Source organism: Cervus canadensis, chromosome 17 (assembly GCF_019320065.1).
Source record: "Cervus canadensis isolate Bull #8, Minnesota chromosome 17, ASM1932006v1, whole genome shotgun sequence".
Lineage (NCBI taxonomy): Eukaryota > Metazoa > Chordata > Mammalia > Artiodactyla > Cervidae > Cervus > Cervus canadensis.
In genome coordinates, this window is record NC_057402.1 from 41,032,497 (window position 1) to 41,044,665 (window position 12,169).

General features: G+C 42.8%; 1 protein-coding gene across 1 annotated transcript in view; it reads left to right on the forward strand.

Annotated features, from left to right (window-relative positions):
• Nucleotides 1-4,882: 4,882 nt before the first annotated feature.
• Nucleotides 4,883-12,169, forward strand: part of TMC3 (transmembrane channel like 3) — a 51,007-nt gene continuing 43,720 nt past the window's right edge. Inside the window, exons 1-2 of the mRNA XM_043490106.1 lie at nucleotides 4,883-4,971; nucleotides 6,858-7,004. Coding sequence (XP_043346041.1) covers nucleotides 4,883-4,971; nucleotides 6,858-7,004 — 236 coding nt within the window. The remainder of the gene's footprint in view (nucleotides 4,972-6,857; nucleotides 7,005-12,169) is intronic.

Here is a 12,169-nt window from a genome sequence, read left to right on the forward strand (position 1 = left end):
GATTATATCTAACAGCATCCTTGAAGCAGTGAGAAAAATTAAAGAACATTATTGGGGAACAAATACCAAACAACAAGAACACTGGATATTCAAGGAGCAAGGACAGAGAAAGAATTAACTAAAAATCCCATAACGTTAAAAAAGGAAATGAACATGAAACATGCAAGAGGTAGAGAAAAAGCATATTTTTGGAGACTGACTACAGAAAACAAAATGTAATTCTTAGCCCATACTGACTTCTCTCAACGAAATAAAATCAAAGTGTTCTTTCCGAAACAATAGATGCAAAATTGAAGTAATAAGAAAAGATAGTTATAAAGAAAGGCCAAAAGGGTTAAAAAAAAATGTGAGTGGAAATTAACATGGCAAAAATAAAAACCAGACTTGCAGAATGTCAAGAAATAGGATGAGGGTAATCCAAGCCCTTTGGTAGCCTTGAGTGAAAGGTTAAGGTCAGGGGTTGTCAAAATAAGAGAAAGCTTTAACCATGGTAGAAGCAAGTATCAGTCACATAACCCATATTTCAATGAGCTTTTTAAGGATACATCATAAACTACTAACCCATAGTGGGTCATCAATAATCTAGTTACAATTCTCACTTGGCTTTTATTTCTTTAATTTAATTTTATTACTTTTTAAAAATATGTATTTATTTAGGCTGTGCTGGGTCTCTGTTTCAGGCTTCTCTAGTTGTGATGCACAAGCTTCTCTAGCTGTGACCTGCCGACTTGTTTGCCCCATGGCACTTGAGATCTTAGTTCACCGACCAAGGATCAGACCTGCATCCCTGCATTGGGAAGCAGATTCTTTACCACTGGGACCACCAGGGAAGTCCCCTTAGAGCAGTTTATGGGTTTAGATATAATCATCTATGAAAAAGAATTTCTTTTTTTTTTTTTTTGAGAAAGCACAACTGCAGAGCAGGACAGGAGATTTCTATTTTCGTATCCCAGTTGCAACCCCTCTAACAGTCACTGCCTTCTTCCACAGGATTCTGTTGGGGTGGTGATAATCTGTCTTCACTTACCGCAGGGGCAAGTGTAGCAGAGGACAACCCCACCCTCCTGCCCTGTGGTCAACCTCTCATAACTAAATGAGTAACAAAGTTTCACAATCTCCCTCAGGGAAATCTCAGTGTCTGCTCAGTTTCAACTTCAATCTGTAGGAGATGACTTCAGGAGGAAATCAACAACAGTAATTTGCTCTCATGTCTCAACAAATTCCCTTGTTATTTAGAAAACTGGAAACAATTCTTGAACGTCTCCCCTAAATAACATTTTTTGGACCCAAATTGTAATTCTAAACTTCAAACAAAAGCTTTTAGTGTCACTCAGACAATATAACAGGCACGTAAATATATCTCAGAAATGGAAACGTCTCTCTTGTAAAATCCAGAGCTAAACACTTGATAACTTAGAAAGGGGAGCTTGGCATCGCTGATGGGACTCAGATAGTACCTTAGGGGTATTAGTATTCACTTAGCAGCAAGTGGGGAATGCCTTTTGTAGATGATGAAGGGAATCAATGTTATTTTGCCTGTAAACTAAGCCGCCTCATGATTTCTGTTAAAACCTCCTGGGATTTATAACAAATTTTTATTTCTTTTCCAACTGAAAGAGATTTGTATGTTATACAAATAGACCTCCACGTGATTTTTCTCTCCTTTTCAATCTTGTTTATCTTCCTCCTTCTCACACCACCCAGAATTTGTAAGCAGTTGATTTAGAAAATAATGGTTTTAGTGCATCTTGACATTGGATCCTTTCTGATTTTTTAAAGTGTTTCCACTATTAGCATTGGAAGGATTTTTAGTCATTTATCTAGATACACATGCTGGCTTAACTTAAAACCATCCAGCACATCTAAAGCCGCTAATCAGATTGTCAGAGGAAGTCAGATGCAAGCCCAGTCATTTATCCCTGGCACTCAGAAATTAGCATCTCCTGCCTGCATTTCCTCTTTCTAACCAACCGGGGGGAGCCCAGAAGAGCTGGGGGCCCAGAGAGGAGCTAGGCGGGACGGGAGCAGGGTGTGTGTGAATCTGAGTCCCTTGTGCTGGGGCTAAGGAGTGGCAACGATCCCTTCACCTGGTGCTCATCGCCACAATGACTGCCCGGTGGACTCAAAAAGAACTTTAAAAATCAGGAGAAGGAAACCATAAAAAGACCACACACACATCAGAGCACATTAAAGCTCATTCTACCAATATTCAAAAAACACAGCATAATTTGTTTTAATAAATCTCTGTAGAATCCTTTAAAATTTGCTATCAGTACCTTTTCCTATCTCTCTAAATGACAGAGGAACCTGGTGGGCTACAATCCATGGGGTCGCAGAGTTGGACACGATTCAGTGACTAACACTTTCAATTTCACCCCTCTAAAAACACAAATATATATATATATATATATATATATAGTCGCTCAGTTGTGTTTGACTCTTTGCGACTCTTTGGACTGTAGCCGGTGAGGTTCTTCTGTCCATGGGATTTCCCAGGCAAGAATAGTGGAATGGATTGCCATTTCCTAAAAAAATAACACGCACACAAACCAACCAATAGAAGCAATTCTATTATATATGCCATTTTGTCCATTTGATAAACACAAATTTTATCTAATATTACTAGATGGATTATCAGGTCAAATGACCTCAGGCAGATTAACAGACAGGTGACCAGATGTCACAACGCCTCAAGTCCATCTTGAGTGAGGGCCAGCTCTGGTGTCCAGGCCTCTATTTCATTCCCATACCCTGAGCCCCAGGATCTAAACTCCTGTCTGCAGCAGCCCCTGAACCCCAAGGTCCCAGGCTAGGGTTCTGGCTTTGCTTGTCAGACCCATGCATGACAGACAGGAAGAGGAATCTAATGACTTGCTAATAAATGAATAGAAGAACAAAAGAATGCATGAATGCAGTCCCCCTCCTAAGCCCCAGGCCTGGAGTTGCTAACAGATTTCCTTTCTGCCCGGTTGTCTAGTGCTTGGCCCGTTCCAAGACTCACCTCTTTGTGGTGTCTCTAGTGTACTGACAGTGCAGAGTCTTCAACAGAAAGAGCCTTTTCTAGTTCAGTTCAACCAACATTACTGCAAGCAAATAATTTCTTGGGTCAATTTTTTTTTTTAATGGAGGTTTATGTGGTGAAACTATTGGAAAGTCCTGGACTTAAGGATGAATTCAAAAGTTAAAGTGAAAGAAACAAATCTAATAAGGAGTTAGATTTATTCTTCCCTATTACATGAACAGGGGCAAGTTTCTTACCTTCTCTAAGCTACATTCTTGATGTGCAATCGTGCAAAGTCACTTCAGTCATGTCCAACTCTATGCGACACTATGAACTGTAGCCCAGCAGGCTGCTCTGTCTATGGGATTCTCCAGGCAAGAATACTGGAGTGGGTTGCTATTTCCTTCTTCAGGGGATCTTCCCCACCCAAGGTTTGAACCTGCATCTTTTATGTCTCCTGCAGTGGTAGGCAGGTTCTCTACCACTAGCACCACCTGGGAAGCCCACTTTTTTGATAGTTAACTTTTTTTTTTTACTGCACCGCATGGCATGTGGGATCTGGTTTCCTGACCTGGGATCAAACCTGCATTCCCTGCTTTGGAAGCATGGAGTCTTAACCACTGGGCCACCAGGGAAGTCCCCTCTAGTTACTTTTAAATGGTGTAGGGTGGAAATGTATAGATAAAAATTAAAGCAAATGTGACAAAATGTTAGCAATTGGTGGGTCTAGATTATGCGTATACAGTACTTGTATGCTTTGTATTGTTCTATCAACATTTCCGTAGGCTTGACTTTTTTCAAAACAGAAAAATAAAGCTGAGAATATTGGTAGTGGTAAAGAGGGGTAATTAGAAAAGATCTTCATGACCCAGAAAATCATGATGGTATGCTATCATGGTAAAATAGAGCTAGTGGTAAAGAACCCGCCTGTCAATGCAGGAGACATAAGAGATACTTCTCTTATGATAAGTGTTCTCTGGGGGTTCAATCTCTGGGGGGAAGATCCCTTGGAGGAGGGCATGGCAACCCACTCCAGTATTCTTTCCTGGAGAATCCCATAGACAGAGAAGCCTGGCAGGCTACCATCCATGGGGTCACAAAGAATCACAGGCGACTGAAGTGACAGTGCACACAACAGGGGAGGAGGCATGGTTGATTGTTCAAAGTCTTGGTGTAGGAGTCCTTTGTTCCCATAGCTGTCCAGACAGATCAAGTATTCCTATAGATCTCCAACAAGACAAAGTGTTTTCTGTTCTGCAACTTTTCATCTCTATAGGAATGGAAAAGTGTTACACCCTTAAAGATCAGGGCCTTAAGAATGGGCCCTCCTGTGTATTTCAAGCTATAGGTGACATTCTTAACACAGTAGAATACAAAGGTTAAAATAAAAGAAACAGATTTAATAGGGAGTCAGACTTATTCTTCCCTATTACACGGACACGGACAAGATTCTTACTGTCTCTAAAGTATTTCTTGATAATTAAAAAACCAAACAAACAAGCTATGCCTTGCATCCTCCCTAAATATTTTCTGAACACCAGTCATGGTAACAGATATAAAGTGCTTTGCAAACAGCAGAGCCCTTCCTGGCACAAGGGGTCACCCATGTGATTATTTGGGCAGCACCAAGTGGTCTTAGATCACTTGGCCAAGCCTCTTGCCTTTCGCTGTCTCAACTCCAGCCAATCTCTGCTGCTACAGCCACCTTAACATGCATATGCATGAGTGGCTTCCTGGCTTCTCTGCTCAGAGCATCACTGCAGACGCACAGACCTGGTCCTGAGAACTGGAGGGCAGAGCAACTCACACAGCAGACTCCTGCCTGCCTGCTTCTCAGCGCCCTGCCCACCCCTCCTGATCCCTGGCCGCCAGCTGGCTCCCATGAAACCACCGAAGGCATCCCAGCATTTTAGAAGCATTCGGAGAAACGCCAACCAGCACTACTTCTATCAGGAGTCCCTGCTGCTCAGGTGAGCCGTCCCGCCCATCCACCGGGCAGTTAAGGCAGGTGTGTGAGGAGGAAAAGCCTGGGTCCCCCTTGCTTGCATCTTTCCAGAGGACCAAGTGCCCATCTTCCTGGGTTCTCCTTCAGAATAAGCTCAGAAACTCCTTTATCCAGGTCCTTATCCATCAAGGAAGACAACCTCAGCCACGTGCACAGAGGGTAGTGTCTACCTGCTTCTGATCAGCATCAAAAAGCTTACACCCCAACCTGCCTTTATTGCTGGCCAAACCCACAGACGTCCTTTATCTGTTTTCTCTTCTCTTTACTCCATCAGCAATATCAAGAGAGAGCAGGTGATACATCTGTCATAATAAATGAGGTTTCTGTTAGAATATAGACTAGTTAGAAGTGGGGGAGTGTTACTTGAATTTGTTAAACATTTACAAAGGTATATTAAAACCTCCATAAATTCGGAGAAGCTGGAGAAAATTCTCCTTGGAGTAAGTGAAAACAATCTGAATTAGAAAAAACAAAGGAATTATTTCCCCTTACCTTTAAGTGCTTCCTTGAAGAAATAGCCATAGCACAATACTCTATCCCCTCCTGAAAAGTTGCTTTAGGGTACATATGACCTTTTGAATTAAGCTTTGAATTAAGCACAGGAAGCTCAGCTCAGGTGCTCTACGATGATCTAGAAGGATGGACGGGCTGGGGGCGGGGAATGGTCCAAGGAGAGGGGATATATGTTATACTTTAAGCTGATTCACTTCGTTGTACAGCAGAAACTGTTAGGGAGTCCAAGCTGACTCTGCTTGCCAAACGACAGGCCAATGAATCTGAGAGAGGAGGGTTTGAGGCAAGGAACAGATTTTAATTGGGGAGCCGGCTGTCGGAGAAGACGGCAGGCTAGCGCCTCAAAATAACCATCCTGTTAGGGCTGGGTTGCCAGGTCCTTTCCTCGATCAGAGATGGGAGGAAGTGAGGAAGCAAAAGTAAAAAGACTTCAATCCTTACAAATATCCCCTAGAATGACAAGCCTCAGGCAGGGGGATGTGTTAGTTTCATTTCCTTGCAATCCTTCACAGGTGGGCGGCTCAGGCAGGCCATTATGTATGTTTAATAACAAAAAAGGGTTAAAGTCACAGAAGCAGTTCCAACATAAATTCAAAATTAACCTTTCCCAGTTACAAAACTAACACAACATTGTAAAGCAATTATATTCCAATAGATAAGAAATAATATGTAACATTACGGAAAAAAATTTGCATTAGAATTAGTGTATTCATTTTCACTGGGAATAAATGTTGCTACACACTGGAAAGTTGTTCTCCTTAGAGAGTAACTAATACGCTGAAATATTTGCCTGTGAAAATTTGTTTAGCTAATTTGTTCATAGAAACAGCTGCCTGTTTCCCATCCTTATCTCAGATTTCAAATGAATCCAAGCAGGAGTGCGGAGTGGGGGGGCTCTCTAGATGAGATAGTTTGGTTTTTATTTATTTTACATCCAGAGTTAGGGGGCAGGAGGAGTCCTTTCTTTAAAATTAAGCTGATTATTTCAGTTAGCCTGTAAAAGAAATTGTTTTGCCACCAAAGATGCTGCTCTTCAGGAATCCTACCTAAGTACTCTCTCGGTTCCTTTTACGACAGCTTCTGATAGCATCTTTTATCCTTCGAAGGTTTGTCTTTTACTGACCCATCAAAGTTATAGAACCCAGTGAATGTGTTCCAGTGGCTGCTAACACTACTGGATTCTCTCTCCAATGCCCCAGATCCCTCTCTTCTTCCACACACACCAGCTTCATACAAATGACCCCCAGAGAGCAAGAGGCTGAACTTACCCAGGGTAAGATCTTGGCTGGAAGTAATTCTACTAATCTGATTTCCTCCTTAATGCTCTGATCCATTCAGCAACTTGGAGGACAGCTTTACTGCTGATGAAACGGGGGACAGCCAAGATCCAGAACAAATCTTCCAGAACATACAGTTCCAGAAAGATCTCATGGCAAACATTCGCTGTCGACCCTGGACCATGGGGCAGAAGCTGAGGGCGCTGAGGTAAGGGCCCCGACAGCACCAATTGGTTATTGCAAGTGTAGGTGTCATAATCTGTTTCAGCCCTGTTTGACTCTTTGTGACCCCAAGCACTGTAGCCTGCCAGGCTCCTCTGTCCATGGGATTCTCCAGGCAAGAATACTGGAGAGGGTTGCCAAGGCCTTCTCCAGAAATCAACTCTATTTCAAAAACACACAAAAAGTCATGTAGGGACTTCACTGGTGGTCCAGTGGTTGGGACTTTGCCTTACAATGCAGAGGCTGTGGGTTCCTTTCCTGGTCAAGGAGTGAAGATCCCACTGCCTCGGGGCCAAAAAAACAAAAAACACCAAAAACCCAAAACATAAAACAGAAGCAATATTGAAACATAATAATAAAGTCTTTAAAAATGGTCCACATCAAAAAAAAAAATCTAAGCCATGTATTCTATCAGAATTTTGAAAAGCATACAGAAACTCTGATGATTAATAATTATCTGAACTGTAAGAGAGTGAGTTTTTTTTAACCAGCAGGCAGAGCAAAGCAAATGATAACTTTTCAGTCAGGATTCAAGGAATGAACCAGGCCTTTCTACATAAGTGTAGCCAGGGCTCTGAGACGCCGATACCAGGGAGGCCCAGGCCAGCCATCAAGCTCTCGGAGAATAGCTCGTCCTTCAAGACCTGCATTTGTCATCCTCCGTCACCTGTCTCCTCCCAGTCACCTTGAGAAACTACTGGAGCAATGGTCCAATAATTGGACGTGCGGAGACTCACCAGGTCTGTGGAAGGCAGAGAGATCAATGAACCCTGACTGCTCCGGGCTCAAGAGAGTGTTGCTGAGGCAGAGAAAGCAGGGAACTCCAGCCTTGGGTCTGGACCTACAGCCACCTGTCTGGGAGGACAGAGCATGTATCTGTTACCTGTAGAGAGGCTGGTCTGTGATGGGGCCTGGGTTAGGAGCTGTCCCCACTGCTGTTACTGAAGGGTCCTTGGCATCCTTCAGTTCAGTTCAGTTCAATTCAGGTCAGTCTCTCAGTCATGTGCGACTGTTTGTGACTCCATGGACTGTAAAATGCCAGGCCTCCCTGTCCATCACCAACTCCCAGAAATTTACCCAAATTCATGTCCATTGAGTCAGTGATGCCATCCAGCCATCTAATCCTCTGTCATTCCCTTCTCCTGCCTTCAGTCTTTTCCAGTATCAGGGTCTTTTCCAATGAGTCAGCTCTTCGCATCAGGTGGCCAAAGTATTGGAGTTTCAGCTTCAACATCAGTCCCTCCAATGAACACTCAGGACTGATGTTTAGGATGGACTGGATGGATCTCCTTATAGTCCAAGGGACTCTCAAGAGTCTTCTCCAACACCACAGTTCAAAAGCATGAATTCTTTGGCACCCAGATTTCTTTATAATCCAACTCTCACATCCATACATTACTACTGGAAAAACCATAGCCTTGACTAGACAGCTAATGTAATGTCTCTGTTTTTAAATATGCTATCTAGGTTGGTCATAACTTTCCTTCCAAGGAGTAAGCATCTTTTAATTTCATGGCTTCAGTCACCATCTGCAGTGACTTTGGAGCCCCCCAAAATAAAGTCTGCCACCATTTCCACATCTATTTGCCATGAAGGGATGAGACCAGATGCCATGATCTTAGTTTTCTAAATGTTGAGATTTAAGTCAACTTTTTCATTCTCCTCTTTCACTTTCATCAAGAGGCTCTTTGGTTCTTCTTCACTTTCTGCCATAAGGGTGGTGTCATTTGTATATCTGAGGTTATTGATATTTCTCCTGGCAATCTTGATTCCAACTTGTGCTTCATTCAGCCAGTGTTTCTCATGATGTACTCTGCATATAAGTTAAATAAGCAGGGTGACAATATACAGCCTTGACGTACTCCTTTTCCTATTTGGAACCAGTCTGTTGTTCCATGTCCAGTTCTAACTGTTGCTTCCTGACCTACATACAGATTTCTCAAGAGGCAGGTCAGGTGGTCTGGTATTCCCATCTCTTTCAGAATTTTCCACAGTTTATTGTGATCCACACAGTCAAAGGCTTTGGCATAGTCAATAAAGCAGAAATAGATGTTTTTCTGGAACTCTCTTGCTTTTTCGATGATCCAATGGATATTAGCAATTGGATCTCTACTTCCTCTGCCTTTTCTAAATCCAGCTTGAACATTTGGAATTTCACGGTTCATGTACTGTTGAAGCCTGGCTTGGAGAATTTTGAGCATTACTTGGCTAGTGAGTGAGATGGGTGCAATTGTGCAGTAACTTAAACATTCTTTGGCACTGCCTTTCTTAGGGATTGGAATGAAAACTGACCTTTTCCAGTCCTGTGGCCACTGCTGAGTTTTCCAAATTTGCTGGCATATTGCGTGCAGCACTTTCACAGCATCATCTTTCAGGATTTGAAATAGCTCAACTGGAATTCCATCACCTCCACTAGCTTTGTTCATAGTGATGCTTCCTAAAGCTCACTTGACTTCATATTCTGGGATGTCTGGCTCTAGGTGAGTGATCACACCATTGTGATTATCTGGGTCATGAAGATCTTTTTTGTACAGTTCTTCTTTGTATTCTTGCCACCTCTTCTTAATATCTTCTGCTTCTGTTAGGTCCATACCATTTCTGTCCTTTACCAAGCCGGTCTTTCATCTTTGCGTGAAATGTTCCCTTGGTATCTCTAATTTTCTTGAAGAGATCTCTAGTCTTTCCCATTCTATTGTTTTCCTCTATTTCTTTGCATTGATTGCTGAGGAAGGCTTTCTTATCTCTCCTTGCTATTCTTTGGAACTCTGCATTCAGATGCTTATGTCTTTGCTTTTCTCCTTTGTTTTTCACTTCCCTTCTTTTCACAGCTATTTGTAAGGCCTCCTCAGACAGCCATTTTGCTTTTCTACATTTCTTTTTCTTGGGGATGGTCTCAATCCCTGTCTCCTGTACAGTGTCATGAATGTCTGTCCATAGTTCATCAGGCACTCTGTCTATCAGATCTAGTCCCTTAAATCTATTTCTCACTTCCACTGCATAATTGTAAAGGATTTGACTTAGGTCATACCTGAATGGTCTAGTGGTTTTCCCTACTTTCTTCAACTTAAGTCTGAATTTGGCAATAAAGAGTTCATGATCTGAGCCACAGTCAGCTCCCAGTCTTGTTTTTGCTGACTGTATAGAGCTTCTCCATCTTTGGCTGCAAAAAATATAATCAATCTGATTTTGGTGTTGGCCATCTGGTGATGTCCATGTGTAGAGTCTTCTCTTGTGTTGTTGGAAGAGGGTGTTTGCTATGACCAGTGTGTTCTCTTGGCAAAACTCTATTAACCTTTGCCCTGCTTCATTCTGTACTCCAAGGCCAAATTTGCCTGTTACTCCAAGTGTTTCTTGACTTCCTACTTTTGCATTCCAGTCCCCTATAATGAAAATGACATCTTTTTTGGATGTTAGTTCTAAAAGGTCTTGTAGGTCTTCATAGTGAATGGTTTGCCTTGGAAACAAACAGAGATCATTCTGTCAGTTTTGAGATTGCATCCAAGTACTGCATTTCAGACTCTTGTTGACTATGATGGCTACTCCATTTCTTCTAAGGGATTCTTGACCACAGTAGTAGATATAATGGTCATCTGAGTTAAATTCACCCATTCCAGTCCATTTTAGTTTGCTGATTCCTAAAATGTTGACATTCACTCTTGGCATCTCCTGTTTGATCACTTCCAATTTGCCTTGATTCATGGACCTGACATTCCAGGTTCCTATGTAATATTGCTCTTTACAGCATCGGACCTTGCTTCTATCACTAGTCACATCCACAACTGGGTGTTGGCCTTCTTAATCAACCGAAATTAAACAGAGGCCAGACAAGAAATTCAGGTGAGGCTTTATTGGGGTCCCTGCTGCAGCAGGGGAGAACAAGAACAGACAACAGATTCCCTTGTTTGCCAACTCGTTGAAGCGGGGGAGGGTACAAGTTTGCCCCTTTTATGCAGTGAGGGTAGGGTGTGTTCAGGGGTCAGGCCGGAGGGGTGGCTTAGGTGTCTGCCCACCTGAGGTGGTGCGTGTGCAGGGGGCATGTACAGTACCCTGTTTTTGTTCCTGACTCTTCAGAAGTGACAGTTGGGGTTTTGGTCTCTTTGTATCTTATTGTCCATAATTTGCCCCAACTGTGCATGCAAGCAGCTGTTTTTAGTCCTTTATAGTTTCTTTGTATTTTGTTGCCTGGGAGGTGTGTCCAGGTGCACACACTATAGGAAAGGGTCCCAGGTCCCAGCCTGGCTCACTGCTGCCTCGGCTCCCTACTCAGTCCTTACACGCCCACCCTCTCCCATGGTTGCTTGAGGTCTCTGTCATCCTTATTAGCTAGTGGGTTATTCCAAGGGAACAACTGTATTTTATGCACCTCTGTGTTCCTCTGTACTTGACCCAAAAAGGTGTGCAGAAAGTTGCTTGCATGGAAAAATGTAATGAATGAATTGGGAGAATAGCACTGACATATACACACTACCATGTGTCAAATAAACATCCAGTGGGAAGCTCCACTGCTGTAACACAGAGCTGAGCTGGGGGCTCTGTGATGACCTAGAGGGGTCAGATGGGGGTGGGGAGGGAGGGGCAAGAGGGAAGGGATATATGTATACATACAGTTGATTCACGTCATCGAATAGCAGAAATTAACACAACATCATAAAGCACCTATATCCCAATCAGAAAAGAAAAACTTGACCTAAAATTTTATAATGAGTGAATGAAATGAAACGAATTATTATTTCACTGATATAGGCCATTGTCTCTGCTGTTGTTATTCAGTCACCAAGTCGTGTTTGACGTGACTCACGGACTGCAGCATACCAGGCTCTTCTGTCCTCCGCTATCTCCTAGAGTTTGCTCAAATTTATGTCCATTGAATTGGTGATGCCATCTAACCATCTTATCCTCTGCTGCCCTCTTCTCCTTTCGCCTTCAGTCTTTCCCAGCAACAGGGTCTTTTCCAGTGAGTCATCTCTTCTCACCAGGTGGCCAAAGTATTGGAGCTTCAGCTTCAGCCTTTCCAATTTCTTTTAGGATTGACTGGTTTGATCTAGGATTGACTGGAAAGATTGAGGGCAGGAGGGAAAGGGGGTGGCAGAGGATGAGTTGGTTTGATGGCATCACCGACTCAATGGACCTGAGTCTGAGGGACTCTGGGAG